General features: G+C 37.8%; 1 protein-coding gene across 2 annotated transcripts in view; it reads right to left on the bottom strand.

Moving 5' to 3' along the window:
• PLOD2 (procollagen-lysine,2-oxoglutarate 5-dioxygenase 2) overlaps positions 1–17549 on the bottom strand; it is a 161431-nt gene that overhangs the window by 27457 nt on the left and 116425 nt on the right. For both annotated transcript variants that reach the window (XM_053710008.1, XM_053710009.1), the window contains exon 8: positions 11176–11277. In XM_053710008.1, the coding sequence (XP_053565983.1) occupies positions 11176–11277 (102 nt within the window). The remainder of the gene's footprint in view (positions 1–11175; positions 11278–17549) is intronic.

The raw sequence follows: 17549 nt of genomic DNA, 5'->3' as shown, positions 1-17549 counted from the left end.
GACCAATATCAGTCCACAAAACCCAATCTTTTGAATGTGTAGCTGCCAGCCTCTCAATAGAGAGAGGAATCCGAATACTGCTAATATACAGACCCCCAGGAGATGGGAAGAGATTTCTTCAGGAACTCCCAGACCTTTTGGCTGGCTTAATCCTTGAACACCCCAGATGGCTTATATTAGGAGACTTCAACACTTGGATTGACAACACCCTATCCCTGCTTGGGCAGGATCTCCTCAGCTTGATGAGTACACTCGGCTTTACACAAATCGTCACCACTCCCACCCACAGAAAAGGTCATACACTTGATCTAGTGTTTCAGTCTGGACTAGAAGTGTCACCAGTAACTGTAAACCCAGTTACCTGGTCAGACCACCACTCCATTCACTTCTCCATTGTATCACAATCAACCAGACACCAGCCTCAGAACCTGGTCAAACACCGTTCATTAAAAGGGGTGACACCACTGGATGTAGCATCACATATGGATCTAAGTGAACTAATGGGCACCTGCGAAGACCCCAGCTCCTTAGTCCAACTCTACAACAAAACCATGAGAGACACCCTAGAAAGCATTGCACCATCTCACATACGCACTGTCCAAACCCACAACAATGCACTGTGGTTTGATAGCTCCATCAGAGAAATGGACGTAAGCTTGAGAGAAAGTGGCGCAGAACACATGATCCAGAGGATAAAGCCACTCTTACCAAATATCTAAATAAATATCAATCCAAGATAACTCAGAAAAAAAAACTTAATTTTTATCACGCGAAATTGCACTCTCCCACAATAGACCCAGACAACTGTTTCGCACAGTAGAAAGGCTCTGCAAACCAGCATGCATGCTTAGCCCCACCAACTTTTCTCAGGATAAATGTGAAGCATTTGCGAACTTCTTCAGAGACAAGATTTCCTCAATCCGAACCGCTATCACAGCAGGCCAAACAGTTACACACCAGAACCACTACAATGGAATGCAAGACTGCCCCAGTTTATGGTCCACTTTTACAAATGTGGATATAAAAGAAGTTAAAAACACCATACAAAAGTTGCACCCTACTACGTGTGACTTAGACCCTGCTCCAACTCAGCTCATATCTGGATGCATTGAAACGCTCGCCCCAGTCCTCACAAAAATAGTGCAGTGTTCACTAAAAACAGGAGACTTTCCAGATCCTCTAAAAGAAGCTGTGGTAAAACCACTCCTAAAGAAACCTTTATTAGACCCAGACTGCATGACTAATTACAGACCAGTATCCAACCTCCCATTTCTGGGGAAAATAATTGAAAAAGTAATGGCAACTCAACTGGAAGCCCATCTATCACACCTAAACATATTCGATCCTTTCCAGTCAGTCTTCAGATGCCGCCACAGCACTGAAACAGCACTAGTCCGAGTGCTAAATGATCTCCTCATGGCAAGAAACAAAGGTGATTACTCAATTCTAATCCTCCTGGATCTCTCAGCTGCATTTGACAGCATTGACCATAGGATTCTAATAGAGCGCTTGCAGTACATCTGTGGTCTAGGAGGCACAGTCCTTAACTGGTTTAAATCCTTCCTCGCTGGTAGATCACAGAGAGTAATATCAGGATCAAGCTCATCAGCACCAACAGAACTGGCCTGCGGAGTTCCACAAGGATCTATCCTGTCTCCCATGCTATTCACAATTTACTTACTACCACTGAGGGACATCATTAACCGACATGGCCTAAGGTATCATTGTTACGCTGATGACACACAACTCTACTTCTCCTTTGCTCCAGATACTACAGACCCAGCATGCCGCATACACAGTTGCTTAACAGACCTCATAGAATGGATGAATGCTAGCTGTCTCAAAGTGAACCCGGACAAAACAGAGTTACTCTTGGTGAGGGGACCCCGGGCATCAAAAATATCCCACGATCACCCAACTGGCTTGGAGCTTAGAGGCTCTGAACTCGTTAGTTCAGCAAAGGTACGAAACCTCGGAGTGCTGATTGACGCTGGGCTATCTTTTAAACAGCAGATTTCCTCTGTAATAAAATCTGCCTACTTTCATCTGAAAAACATAGCCAGGAAACAACACTTAATTCCACCGGATGATATGCCAACATTAATCCATGCATTTGTATCCTCTAGGCTAGATTAGTGCAATGCACTTTACTTGGGCCTCCCAAAAAAATAACTCCATCGCCTTCAGACAGTACAAAACGCAGCAGCAAGACTATTGACCAATCAAACTCGATCCTGCCACATAACACCTGTTCTCCACTCCCTGCATTGGCTTCCAATTAAATGGCAAACATATTTTAAAATTGACCTGCTGACCTTCAAAGCCTTAAACAACCAAGGCCCACAGTACCTGAAAGAGCTAATGACACCCTACATCCCATCCCGCTCACTTAGGTCTGCCAACACATCCCTCCTCTCAGTGCCAAGAATAAGGACAAACTCAGGCTCCAGAGCATTCTGCCATGCTGCCCCTACTTTCTGGAACTCTTTACCGTGCGCAATCAGAGAGGAACCATCCTTACAGACTTTTAAAAAAAAGCTAAAGCCCCAACTCTTCCAGGCATTCAGTCCGCCTATCTGACCTTCAGAAACTCCTAACTTTTATGTCTTATGTTGGTACAGTATATTTGTAAAGTGCTTTGAGTCTCACAGGGAGAAAAGCGCTATATAAATCGCAAATTATTATAATTATATAAATACTATTCAGAAGTTCAATAGTTCATGTGGTAGGGAATCTAGTAAATTGATACATAATAGATACAAATATATCAATTTGAATGTTTCTATTTAGCTCGAATATTGCATAAAAATTTGAATATTACATTTAAAGAAAGCATTAAAAATTCTATTGCAAACATATAAATTTGAATTTTTCGAATTCGAATATTGCATAATTAGAATATTACATTTAAAGAAAGCATTAGAAATACTATTACAAATATATAAATTCAAATTTTTCTAAACGAATATTTTCGAATGTAATCATAAAATTCGAAACCAAACATTAAAAAATCGAATGTTGGAATGTTATGTAAACATTCAAAATTCGATTTGAACGAACGAATGTGTTAAAATTTATTTCATTTTTAGAATGTTCCGAAACATTCACCCATCCCTATTCATAACTTGTACTCCTGCTCTGAGACTGCGGACATCAATCTACCCGATTCTATACGATCGTGCTGATTGACACCCCCTTTGGCCGGGAATCTGCAGGGGGTGGCATTGCACAAGCAGTTCACAAGAACTGCTTATGCAATAAAAAATGCTGACAGTGTATGCTGTCTGCATTTATCGATGTGCGGTGGACATGATACAGTATATTGTATCATGTCTGCTCACACGGATCGGCCCCTAAATCTGCATTTCTCTTCATATGTGCAACAGCATCAATGTGTGAACCAGTTTGCCAGGATATATAGTTCTACAAGGCTTCACGAGAGGGTTCCTAGATACTTAACTAGAAGACCTTTCAGCACTATGATCAAATCAATTTGGACATTATTTTTCCAGAAGGGATGTGAATTTATGGTTTATCTCCAAAAATATCCCTGTTTGGAAACACATTTAAAAAGGTCTCTTTTAAGAGAATGACATAGCTTAGTCTGTTCGTAGCAAAATTTAGCATATAGATTACATAACATCTAAACATTGCAGAGGATTACCCACCCTTGATAACATATATAGATGTAAACGATATACTAGGACCCTCTGCCTTTTGAGACAATACAAGAGCACTCAGGAAATAAAAAGAAACCTGTAACGTATTACAATATATTTAATCTAAAATAACAGTAACAGGCATCACAAAGATTAAAATTTCTTACTAAAACTAACATAGCCAAACAGAATACACAACTTATCAGTCTATCAGAGGACTACAGGTATTATAGGAATACCAAGAACCTATGCTTCACAATACCTATTCTATGACAAATAACAAAAAACAGAATTTATGCTTACCTGATAAATTACTTTCTCCAACGGTGTGTCCGGTCCACGGCGTCATCCTTACTTGTGGGATATTCTCTTCCCCAACAGGAAATGGCAAAGAGTCCCAGCAAAGCTAGTCACATGATCCCTCCTAGGCTCCGCCCACCCCAGTCATTCGACCGACGGACAGGAGGAAATATATATAGGAGAAACCATATGATACCGTGGTGACTGTAGTTAGAGAAAATAATTCATCAGACCTGATTAAAAAACCAGGGCGGGCCGTGGACCGGACACACCGTTGGAGAAAGTAATTTATCAGGTAAGCATAAATTCTGTTTTCTCCAACATTGGTGTGTCCGGTCCACGGCGTCATCCTTACTTGTGGGAACCAATACCAAAGCTTTAGGACACGGATGAAGGGAGGGAGCAAATCAGGTCACCTAAATGGAAGGCACCACGGCTTGCAAAACCTTTCTCCCAAAAATAGCCTCCGAAGAAGCAAAAGTATCAAATTTGTAAAATTTGGAAAAAGTGTGCAGTGAAGACCAAGTCGCTGCCTTACATATCTGGTCAACAGAAGCCTCGTTCTTGAAGGCCCATGTGGAAGCCACAGCCCTAGTGGAGTGAGCTGTGATTCTTTTAGGAGGCTGCCGTCCGGCAGTCTCATAAGCCAATCAGATAATGCTTTTAAGCCAAAAGGAAAGAGAGGTAGAAGTCGCTTTTTGACCTCTCCTTTTACCAGAATAAACAACAAACAAGGAAGATGTTTGTCTGAAATCTTTAGTAGCCTCTAAATAGAATTTTAGAGCACGGACTACGTCCAAATTGTGTAACAAATGTTCCTTCTTTGAAACTGGATTCGGACACAAAGAAGGTACAACTATCTCCTGGTTAATATTTTTGTTGGAAACAACTTTCGGAAGAAAACCAGGCTTAGTACGCAAAACCACCTTATCTGCATGGAACACCAGATAGGGCGGAGAACACTGCAGAGCAGATAACTCTGAAACTCTTCTAGCAGAAGAAATTGCAACCAAAAACAAAACTTTCCAAGATAATAACTTAATATCTACGGAATGTAAGGGTTCAAACGGAACCCCTTGAAGAACTGAAAGAACTAGATTTAGACTCCAGGGAGGAGTCAAAGGTCTGTAAACAGGCTTGATCCTAACCAGAGCCTGAACAAATGCTTGAACATCTGGCACAGCTGCCAGTCTTTTGTGAAGTAAAACAGATAAAGCAGAGATCTGTCCCTTCAGAGAACTTGCAGATAATCCTTTCTCCAAACCTTCTTGTAGAAAAAATAGAATCTTAGGAATTTTTATCTTGTTCCATGGGAATCCTTTAGATTCACACCAACAGATATATTTTTTCCATATTTTATGGTAAATTTTTCTAGTTACAGGCTTCCTAGCCTGAATCAGAGTATCTATTACAGAATCTGAAAACCCACGCTTTGATAAAATCAAGCGTTCAATCTCCAAGCCGTCAGTTGGAGGGAAACCAGATTCGGATGTTCGAATGGACCCTGAACAAGAAGGTCCTGTCTCAAAGGTAGCTTCCATGGTGGAGCCGATGACATATTCACCAGGTCTGCATACCAAGTCCTGCGTGGCCACGCAGGAGCTATCAAGATCACCGAGGCCCTCTCCTGATTGATCCTGGCTACCAGCCTGGGGATGAGAGGAAACGGTGGGAATACATAAGCTAGGTTGAAGGTCCAAGGTGCTACTAGTGCATCTACTAGGGTCGCCTTGGGATCCCTGGATCTGGACCCGTAGCAAGGAACCTTGAAGTTCTGACGAGACGCCATCAGATCCATGTCTGGAATGCCCCATAATTGAGTTATTTGGGCAAAGATTTCCGGATGGAGTTCCCACTCCCCCGGATGGAATGTCTGACGACTCAGAAAATCCGCTTCCCAATTTTCCACTCCTGGGATGTGGTTCGCAGACAAGTGGCAGGAGTGATCCTCCGCCCATTGAATTATCTTGGTCACTTCTTTCATCGCCAGGGAAGTCCTTGTTCCCCCCTGATGATTGATATATGCAACGGTCGTCATGTTGTCTGACTGAAACCTTATGAATTTGGCCTTTGCTAGTTGAGGCCAAGCTCTGAGAGCATTGAATATCGCTCTCAGTTCCAGAATGTTTATCGGGAGAAGAGACTCTTCCCGAGACCATAGACCCTGAGCTTTCAGGGATTCCCAGACCGCGCCCCAGCCCACTAGGCTGGCGTCGGTCGTGACAATGACCCACTCTGGTCTGTGGAAGCTCATTCCCTGTGACAGATTGTCCAGGGTCAGCCACCAACGGAGTGAATCTCTGGTCTTTTGATCTACTTGAATCGTCGGAGACAAGTCTGTATAATCCCCATTCCACTGTCTGAGCATGCACAGTTGTAATGGTCTTAGATTAATTCGTTCAAAAGGAACTATGTCCATTGTTGCAACCATCAATCCTATTACTTCCATGCACTGCGCTATGGAAGGACGAGGAACAGAATGAAGTACTTGACAAGAGCTTAGAAGTTTTGATTTTCTGACCTCTGTCAGAAAAATCCTCATTTCTAAGGAATCTATTATTGTTCCCAAGAAGGGAACTCTTGTTGATGGGGACAGAGAACTTTTTTCTTTGTTCACCTTCCATCCGTGAGATCTGAGAAAGGCTAGGACGATGTCCGTATGAGCCTTTGCTTTTGACAGGGACGACGCTTGAATCAGGATGTCGTCCAAGTAAGGTACTACTGCAATGCCCCTTGGTCTTAGAACCGCTAGAAGGGACCCTAGTACCTTTGTGAAAATCCTTGGAGCAGTGGCTAATCCAAATGGAAGTGCCACAAACTGGTAATGCTTGTCCAGAAAAGCGAACCTTAGGAACTGATGATGTTCCTTGTGGATAGGAATATGTAGGTACGCATCCTTTAAATCCACGGTAGTCATAAATTGATTTTCCTGGATAGTAGGTAGGATCGTTCGAATAGTTTCCATTTTGAACGATGGTACCCTGAGAAATTTGTTTAGGATCTTTAGATCCAAAATTGGTCTGAATGTTCCCTCTTTTTTGGGAACTATGAACAGATTGGAATAAAATCCCATTCCTTGTTCTCTTATTGGAACTGGATGTATCACTCCCATCTTTAACAGGTCTTCTACACAATGTAAGAATGCCTGTCTCTTTATTTGGTTTGAAGATAATTGAGACCTGTGGAACCTTCCCCTTGGGGGTAGTTCCTTGAATTCCAGGAGATAACCTTGAGAAACTATTTCTAGCGCCCAAGGATCCTGAACATCTCTTGCCCAAGCCTGAGCAAAGAGAGAAAGTCTGCCCCCCACTAGATCCGGTCCCGGATCGGGGGCTATCCCTTCATGCTGTTTTGGTAGCAGTGGTAGGCTTCTTGGCCTGCTTACCCTTGTTCCAGCCTTGCATTGGTTTCCAGGCTGGTTTGGGTTGTGAAGTATTACCCTCTTGCTTAGAGGATACAGAATTAGAGACTGGTCCGTTTCTGCGAAAGGGACGAAAATTAGGCTTATTATTAGCCTTAAAAGACCTATCCTGTGGGAGGGCGAGGCCCTTTCCCCCAGTGATGTCTGAAATAATCTCTTTCAAATCAGGTCCAAATAATGTTTTACCTTTGAAAGGAATGTTAAGCAATTTTGTCTTGGAAGACACATCCGCTGACCAAGACTTTAGCCAAAGCACTCTGCGCGCCACGACAGCAAACCCTGAATTTTTCGCCGCTAATCTAGCTAATTGCAAAGCGGCATCTAAAACAAAAGAGTTAGCCAATTTAAGTGCTTGAACTCTGTCCATAACCTCCTCATACAAAGATTCTTTACTGAGCGATTTTTCTAGTTCCTCGAACCAGAAACACGCTGCCGTAGTGACAGGAACAATGCATGAAATTGGTTGTAGAAGGTAACCTTGCTGTACAAAAATCTTTTTAAGCAAACCCTCTAATTTCTTATCCATAGGATCTTTGAAAGCACAACTATCTTCGATAGGAATAGTAGTGCATTTGTTTAGAGTAGAAACCGCCCCCTCGACCTTGGGGACTGTCTGCCATAAGTCCTTTCTGGGGTCGACTATAGGAAATAATTTCTTAAATATAGGGGGGGGGGAACAAAAGGTATGCCGGGCCTTTCCCACTCTTTATTTACTATGTCCGCCACCCGCTTGGGTATAGGAAAAGCGTCGGGGGGCACCGGAACCTCTAGGAACTTGTCCATCTTACATAATTTCTCTGGAATGACCAAATTGTCACAATCATCCAGAGTAGATAACACCTCCTTAAGCAGTGCGCGGAGATGTTCTAATTTAAATTTAAATGTCACAACATCAGGTTCAGCTTGATGAGAAATTTTTCCTGAATCTGAAATTTCTCCATCAGACAAAACCTCCCTCATGGCCCCTTGAGATTGGTGTGAGGGTATGTCAGAACAGTTATCATCAGCGTCCTCTTGCTCTTCAGTGTTTAAAACAGAGCAATCGCGCTTTCTCTGATAAGTAGGCATTTTGGATAAAAGATTTGCTATGGAGTTATCCATTACAGCCGTTAATTGTTGCATGGTAATAAGTATTGGCGCACTAGATGTACTAGGGGCCTCCTGTGTGGGCATAACTGGTGTAGACACAGTAGGGGATGATGTAGTATCATGTTTACTCCCCTCATTTGAGGAATCATCTTGGGCAATAACATTATCTGTTGCATTACTGTCCTTACTTTGTTTGGACACTATGGCACAATTATCACATAAATTTAAATGGGGAGACACATTGGCTTTCATACATATAGAACATAGCTTATCTGATGGTACAGACATGTTAAACAGGCTTAAACTTGTCAACAAAGCACAAAAAACGTTTTAAAATAAAACCGTTACTGTCACTTTAAATTTCAAACTGAAAACACTTTATTACTGAATATGTGAAAAAGTATGAAGGAATTGTTCACCAAAATTTCACCACAGTGTCTTAAAGCATTAAAAGTATTGCACACCAAATTTCAGAGCTTTAACCCTTAAATTAACGGAACCGGAGCCGTTTTTACATTTAACCCCTATACAGTCCCAGAATGAGGCTCTGTCTATAACTAGAAAGGCCCCCATCTGAAAAAAGTGTCCAACACAGTGCCTGCCATTTTTCTAAACGTTCCCCAAGATTATAATATCAATAATTAGTTAGAATCTGCATAATATGCCTAGTAAAGCAATTGTTTTAGCCCAGAAAAATGTCTACCAGTTTTTAAGCCCTTTTTGAAGCCCTTTATTCTTTTATGTTTAACTAAGAAAATGACTTACCGGTCCCCATGAGGGGAAATGACAGCCTTCCAGCATTACATGGTCTTGTTAGAAATATGGCTAGTCATACCTTAAGCAGAAAAGACTGCTAACTGTTTCCCCCAACTGAAGTTACTTCATCTCAACAGTCCTGTGTGGAAACAGCAATCGATTTTAGTTACTGTCTGCTAAAATCATCTTCCTCTTACAAACAGAAATCTTCATCCTTTTCTGTTTCAGAGTAAATAGTACATACCAGCACTATTTTAAAATAACAAACACTTGATAGAAGAATAAAACTACATTTAAACACCAAAAAACTCTTAACCATCTCCGTGGAGATGTTGCCTGTGCAACGGCAAAGAGAATGACTGGGGTGGGCGGAGCCTAGGAGGGATCATGTGACCAGCTTTGCTGGGACTCTTTGCCATTTCCTGTTGGGGAAGAGAATATTCCAAAAGGAAGGATGACGCCGTGGACCGGACACACCAATTTTGGAGAAAGCTAACACATTAAGAACTAAAATAGACTTAATTTGAAGAAGTGACAAAAATCATAGGCAGAAGCAACTGGGTGGGCAGAAGCTTTCAGTGGTCATCTCCAAACGCACAGCTGTGACTAATATAGAAACAAAAATCCAAGGAAACAGTAAAATGGGATAAATTATATTAGATGCCCTCTACTTAATGCCTGTTGATCCTAGGAGCAATAGTTCAGATAATAGGTTTACAGCAAAGGATAAAAGAGTCATAAAAAAAACCTAAATCAACACTATATGGCCAAAAGTATGTGGACATCTGACCATCACACCTATATGAGTTTATTGGACATCCCATTCCAAAGGCATGGGTATTTGCAGCTACAGCAGCTGCCACTCTTTTGGGAAGACTCTTTTGGGAAGACTTTCTGCAGGATTTTGTATGGTGTCTGGGAATTTTTGCACACTCAGTCAGAAAAGCATTAGTAAGATCAGGCACTGATGTTGGACAAGAAGGTCTGGCACACAATAAGCATTCAATCCATCCCAAATGTGTTCAATCTGTTTGAGGTCAGGGCTCTGTGCAGGACATAACTTTTTATCTACACCAAGCTCCATATCTTCATGGACTTCATTTTGAGCACATGTTGCCACAAAGGTGGAAGGACCCAATTGTCTAAAATGTCTTTGTTTCCTGCAGAATTAAGATGACTCTTCACTGGAGCTAAGTGGCCTAGCCCCAAACCTTGAACTCTGCACATATTGATGTGAGGCTTATGTACAACTGCTTGACCATGGAAATTCATCTCATGAAGTTTATTTCCACATTTATGCCATTTCACATTCAAGTACAATATGATATACCAAATGTAAAGAGACAATTGTTGTCACACTTCTTGTTGAATTTAAACAACTGAATAAGTATTTTACATGTTTGCCCCATAATCTCATCCAAAGAAATTAATGTTTTAAATAAATGGTTTGACAAGGAGCATTAGACATGAATGTAAAATGTGGAAAATGTGTCAGAACTGTGGTACATACTTTATTAAATTATAAAGGTTGATTACCTAATGTTTAATTTGTTCACCTCCAGTTTGCAAGCATAGTTACAGGATATTAAAACTAAACTAGTAAGAGTTGCATGTTTAGATAGTAACGAAATATAATCAAACACTTCATTATTTTCCACATTTATGAGCTTTTAAAACACTGTTCTACAAACCAGAGCTAATGTTAACAACTTTCAAACCATAATGTGTTCCTTATGTTCTGAATATTCATTCTCATGATTTGAGTAGCCAAATGTGTGACACTTTGTCATTACGGGAAACAAACTTTCCTAATAACTCGTATTAAGTTTCTTAGATAATGACCATATGTTATTTGAATGAATGACATCATCAACCTTGGCATCAGGGGAAAGGGTTTATTGATTATTTATTTTTAAGCTTAAATCCTGTACAATAACTGCATATACTTACATTTACTGCAGACAAATCTATCATGTTCAGGTCACATGTTCCACATCCAGTTTCAGGAGTCCAGACATTGGGTATGTAATTTCCAAAGTAGTTCAGCTGAACCTACAATAAAAATAAAAAATATATTAATATTCATACATAAAATGAAAAAAACAGCTTTGCTGATTATCTGTGTTTTATAGCTGTTAATGAATAAGCATATTTTTTTTTTTAAAAAACACTGGGGTCCATTCACATGGTGAAAATTTTCAATCTGTGACCCAATTCAGCCTTGGTTAAAGTAGCCATTAAACGTATAGTATAGTCAAAATTAAACTTTCATGATTCAGATAGAGCATGCAATTGTAAGCAACTTTCTAATTTACTTATATTATCAATTTTTCTTTGTTCTCTTAGTATCTTTATTTAAAAAAGCTGGAATGTAAGCTTAGAAGTTGGCCCAGCACTTGGGTAGAGCTTGCTGATTGGTGTCTAAATGTAGCCATCCAATCAGCAAGTGCTACCCAGGGGGTGAACCAAAAATGGGCCGGCTCTTAGGCTTACTTTCCAGCTTTTTAAAATAAAGATACGAAGAGACAGAAGAAAAATTGACAATATGAGTAAATTACAAAGTTGCATAAAATTGCATGCTCTATCTGAATCGTGAAAGTTTAATTTTGACTAGACTATCCTTTTAAGCAACATTTCTGAGATTAGGTAGATTTTTAAATGGCTTCATTCGGCCAAGTTTGATCACTTTGTCCAACTTTTTCCAAAGTTTTTTCAACTTTTTAAAATAAATGTTGCCCGCTAGGATTAAAAATCAGACACCAGCATCTGTCCTTATTCTTAAAGGGATATGAAACACTTACAGATTGTAATATAAGATTTTTAATTCTATGTAGTAGAACAAAAAAAAAAAAAATTCAGTACTTTATTTTGCCACCTTTTCCCCAGTAATTTAAAGGTCCACTCAATGCAGTAGAATTGCATAATTACCAAGTGCACAATTAAAAGATAAGACAATAGAACTTACTATGAATTTCAAATAAGCAATAGTTTGTTTGTTTTCTGACAAAATTATTTTTTCTCCCATTTTCGGGCCCACTGTATAATGTGACAGACATTAGCCAATCACAGACTAGTATATGTATACCCTGTGAGCTTTTGCACAGTAGGATCTTGTTCCCCATAAAGTGTGTATACAAAATTTGATAATGAAAGTAAATTGGGAAGTGTCTTAAAACTGCATGCACTTTCTGAATCATAAAACTTTATTTTTACTTGATTGTCCCTCGTTAACTCTAAAAATTATGGGCTTTTCAGTCACTGTGAGAAATAGTAGTTTATGCTCCAGACATTAGAAATCAGTTGTTGTCTATTCCTAAAGTTCCTTAACATCTGTTTCTCATTGACCTCAGCAGGTGAGAGAAGATTAATTAATAAAATATTGCAAAACAATGAAAGTTTTGTTGTCTACTCAATTAACAAAGTCGAGTTTGGCTTGTCTAAATAAGTCAAGTGGGGGGTAGCTTTGCATTGAAAAATCATTGTTAATTTACTACAGAAAAGACTTGTAGATGTTTCAGGTCCCTTTGATCTAGGGCAGACGTCCTCAAACTTGGCCCTCCAGAGGTTTTGGAACTACATTTCCCATAATGCTCAGCCAGCTGATATGCTGGCTGAGCATCATGGGAAATGTTGTTCCAAAACCTTTGGAGGGCCAAGTTTGAGGATGTCTGATCTAGGGCTTTCCAACTGGAGCCCATATCTAGGGGCTGATTTATCAACGTCTGTCCGACATGATACGCTGAATGCCGAAAGCATACACTGTCGGGATTTAACATTGCACAAGCAGTTCTGGTAAACTGCTTGTGCAATGCCGCCCCCTGCAGATTTGCCTAGGATCTGGCGGATTGCAGACCGCTGCCTCAGAGGCGGCGGACCAGTTATGGAGCAGCGGTCTTAAGACCGCTGCTTCATAACTGCTGTTTCCGGCGAGGGGCATCAGGGGCCATTCGACCCTTGATAAATCGGCCCCCTGGTCTCTTATTTCTCAAAGCACAATACTTCCTTACCTCTCTTTATTTGCACCACCCTTCCTGTTTTTATTATTATCTGCAACTGGCTAATTCTTTCATCTTCTCATAGGATTTAATCCATGTGTTTATGGGTATGTGAAGTAAATATAAGTAGATATGTAGCACTTATCTTCTTTCATTTGAAAAATTGTATAGTCATAGCAGCTATAATACTTTACAAAACCCATTGTGTTCTGCATTAAAGAAAATGGAAGGACAAAATAAATTGTGCAGGTATCTAGAGTTCATTGTTTTTACCTTGAGATTACCAAAATTATATAAGAACATGAACAGCCTACAGATGTCAAGCAGGCATTAACTTGTCAATAAATTTTTTTAAAAAAAATAAAGGAAATGAGCAGTGCTAGAATCATGAAAGGAGTTGTAAAAAATTTAAAACATAAACTCAAATTACAGTTCATGTTAATTTCATAAAGTAAATTTAAAAGAAAAATCTCCTAAACTCCAAAAAAAAAAGGAATTCTTCCATGTAACAAATAACTTACAGAAAGGGTCTTTACATTTACTGATGTTGGCAATAATAATATTCTACAGGAAACAGTTGCATTCACTTTGGTAGCAGGAGTATGTCATTTTACAAATATGTGTGCTATTCATGAAAAACCACCTTTGTCTCAAATGGGTATGTAGGACCCTCTTATTTGTGGGCCTTGTGCCATAGCAACTAACGGTCATAAGTGCACACATCCTACAGACGTGCTGTACGTTTCTGTCGCATCTGGCAGCACTAAAACAGCTATTTGTCTAAGAAGTCTTTCATAAATGTGGTAGCAGCTAAGGGATTTTCAAGCAGGATTACATATAAGACTAAAACCATAATTTGTAAGTCACCCCTATAGCAAAAAGATAGACAACGTGTTCTTCCATGTAAGGAAAAAACAATCCTTTATTAAATAACTTTCAAAATTATTTTAGCAGCAATAAAAAAACATTGTTCTAATCAGGGTTAAGCTAATAATTTGGATAGTTTCAGTCTTGAATGGACTGTACTCAGACATAATTACCTTTAATTGCTATCACATTTAAAAATACGTAAAAACAAGCCAGTTTGTTAATAGAAATAACCTTGAAGCAAAGTATGCCAAATAGCAACTATAAAGAATGAGTGTAGTTTAATTCTAATTATTACTGAATATAATGTTATAAACAAGCAATATCCCACAATTAATTTATAGAAAAACAACAATGCCTTTTTCTAGATCACACCAAATTGAAATACTGTATATACTGTATATATATATATATATATATATATATATATATATATCAGTGTGGCAATACGGTTCTCATTCATATGGATGTAAACATGGAGAAAAAAATGTAAGAGAGATGGCAACGACCCCCTTGTTAAAGGGATACTAAACACATTTTTTTCTTTTATGTTTCAGATAGAGCGTGCAATTTAAAGCAACTTTTTAATTTACTCCTATTATTAATTTGTATTCATTCTCTTGGAATCTTTATTTTAAAAAGTAGGAAAGAAACTTTAGGAGACAGACCATTTTTGGTTCAGCACCCTGGATAACGCTTGGTACATTTAGCCACCAACCAGCAAGCTCTACCCTGGTGCTGAACCAAAAATGGGCCGGCTACTTTTTCAAATAAAGATACCAAGAGAATTAAGAAAAAAATTATAGTAGGAGTAATTTAAAAAGCTGCTTAAAATTGCATGTTCTATCTGAAACATAAAAGAAAAAATTTGGGTTTAGTATCCCTTTAAGGAAAGGCTCCTGCGTAACATTCTATTATGAGAAGTAGCTTGGCTTACGAAAGGCACTAAGATATCAACCGCCAGTAGATAATAAACTTGAACATATTTCATATTAACCATTGGGAGACAAAAAAAAAAACACAAAAAGACTGTTGTGAAAAACTATGCGCTAGATCAAGATCAGGCTTCACATAAAAAAACAGGCAATCCCAAAGCTTGGGAGGTAGAAGATACAGAGAAAAATGATATCTTTCGATTTCTATGTAGACAAGAATACATTTTTTTTTTTTAAATTAAAATCTCAAATTCCGACAAGTTTCAATTCTGAATTTGACATATTTAACTATTGAAACTGAATAATGTTGTGTGTGTTTTTTTTGTCTAGAGAAAAAATTATATATGTGAGCGCCTGTGTATAAAACACTGGCTTAAGATCTTATTGTGTGGCAGTATTTTAAAGTTTATAATAAGTTAAACCGTTCCATATAAATAATAATTAATTAATTCACCAATGCAAACTACTCCAAACAAACAATCAATTTATTTTGTTAAAAAAATGAGAATTAATAATATAAATAAAATGTTTACTTCATAAAATTCTACTTATGTAGGCATCTAGATATATTGGTACCAATATTTACAATATTTGATATTAACAAGTAGCTAACAAATTAATCTGAAATTATTGGTCCTAAACACACATATAAATTCTAAAAAGTTGTTTAAAAATTCAATAATGTTTTAATAATACTAAATAATGTTATTCTGAAAAATATTTGAAGTTTCTACGACACAAAGCAACAAATGTTAAAAAACAGAGGTGTAGCATTATTTTTCAAAGGAACATCGTTGACAAACAATGTTGCTAAATAATATTTAAAATCCAATGAATATATTATGTATTCATACCAAGTTGTTCCATAAAAAATATAATGAGAGTATAAACAATCAAACTTTTTTCAGGGTCCTTATCAGTGTTTTTGCGGATATTTAAGTTTGTTGTTTTTAAACAGATTACTCTCTAGTTTGCCATAATGTTTACGGTGTATGTTCAGATATTCACAATATATCTATGTCTTAGACTGGAGTTTGTAAGTTTCCATTGAGGTACCTGTGCGAGTAGCAGTCAACAGACTACTTGCACAGGAACTACTGTGACGACTTGCACAGGAACCACCGGAAGGTTGTACGTCATCCCCGCACTTGTGGGCGTGTTTGGAAAGAAGCTCAGATTGTCTTTGCGTCTTGGCAGCAAGAAAAACCACCTCTAATAGCTTCAAATAAAGCTACACAGAATCAGGATAATAAAACATCGGAAAATAATTAAGGTACCTCAACGGAAACTTACAAACTCCAGTCTAAGACATAGATATATTGTGAATATCTGAACATACACTGCAAACATTATGGCAAACTAGAGACTAATCTGTTTAAAAACAACAAACTTAAATATCCACAAAAACACTGATAAGGACCCTGATTTTTTTTTTTATTGTTTATACTCTCATTATATTTTTTATGGAACAACTTGGTATGAATACATAATATATTCATTGGATTTTAAACATTATTTAGCAACATTGTTTGTCAACGATGTTCCTTTGAAAAATAACGCTACATCTCTGTTTTTTAACATTTGTTGCTTTGTGTCGTAGAAACTTCAAATATTTTTCAGAATAACATTATTTATTATTATTAAAACATTATTGAATTTTTAAACAACGTTTAATAATTTCAGATTAATTTGTTAGTTACTTGTTAATATCAAATATTGTAATTATTGGTACCAATATATCTAGACGCCTACATAAGTAGAATTTTATGAAGTAAACATTTTATTTATATTATTAATTGTCATTTTTTTAACAAAATAAATTGATTGTTTAGAGTAGTTTGTATTGGTGAATTTATTAATTATTATTTATATGGAACGGTTTAATTTATTATAAACTTTAAAATACTGCCACACAATAAGATCTTAAGCCAGTGTTTTATACACAGGCGCTCACATATATAATTTTTTCTCTAGACAAAAAAAACACACACAACAACATTCAGTTTCAATAGTTAAATATGTCAAGTTCAGAATAGAAACTTGTCGGATTTTGAGTTTTTAATTTAAAAAAAATGTATTCTTGTCTACATAGAAATCTAAACATATCTAAATTCAACATGGTTTGCTGATTAATTCACTTGCTGACTACCTAAAAGTATAGTCTCTCGTATGATGTTATTTAATAAAGTCACCTATCAAAGTTTTATTTTGCTCCCTCTTTTACCTACCAATACATCTTGCAATATGTAAAAAATAAAACTATGAAACATTAGCACTTACTGAAGAAATCAAATATAGATAAAGAAATATAAAAGAGCAAAAAAGAGGTGCATTTTATTATTGCACTATTATTTAAGTATATATAATATAATAATAATTATGTTTTTTACCCCTGCAAAGGCGTTAAACACATAGTTAAAGTAAGCTTCAAAGCAGCAATGCACTACTGGAACCTAGAGTCAATGAGAAGAGGTACATATGCATAGCAGCCAATCAGCAACTAGCATTGCTACACCTGAGCTTACCT

This window comes from Bombina bombina, chromosome 4, assembly GCF_027579735.1.
Source record: "Bombina bombina isolate aBomBom1 chromosome 4, aBomBom1.pri, whole genome shotgun sequence".
NCBI classification, from domain to species: Eukaryota; Metazoa; Chordata; class Amphibia; order Anura; family Bombinatoridae; genus Bombina; species Bombina bombina.
Note: the sequence above shows the minus strand (reverse complement) of the source record. Positions and strands in the feature narration are given on the sequence as shown.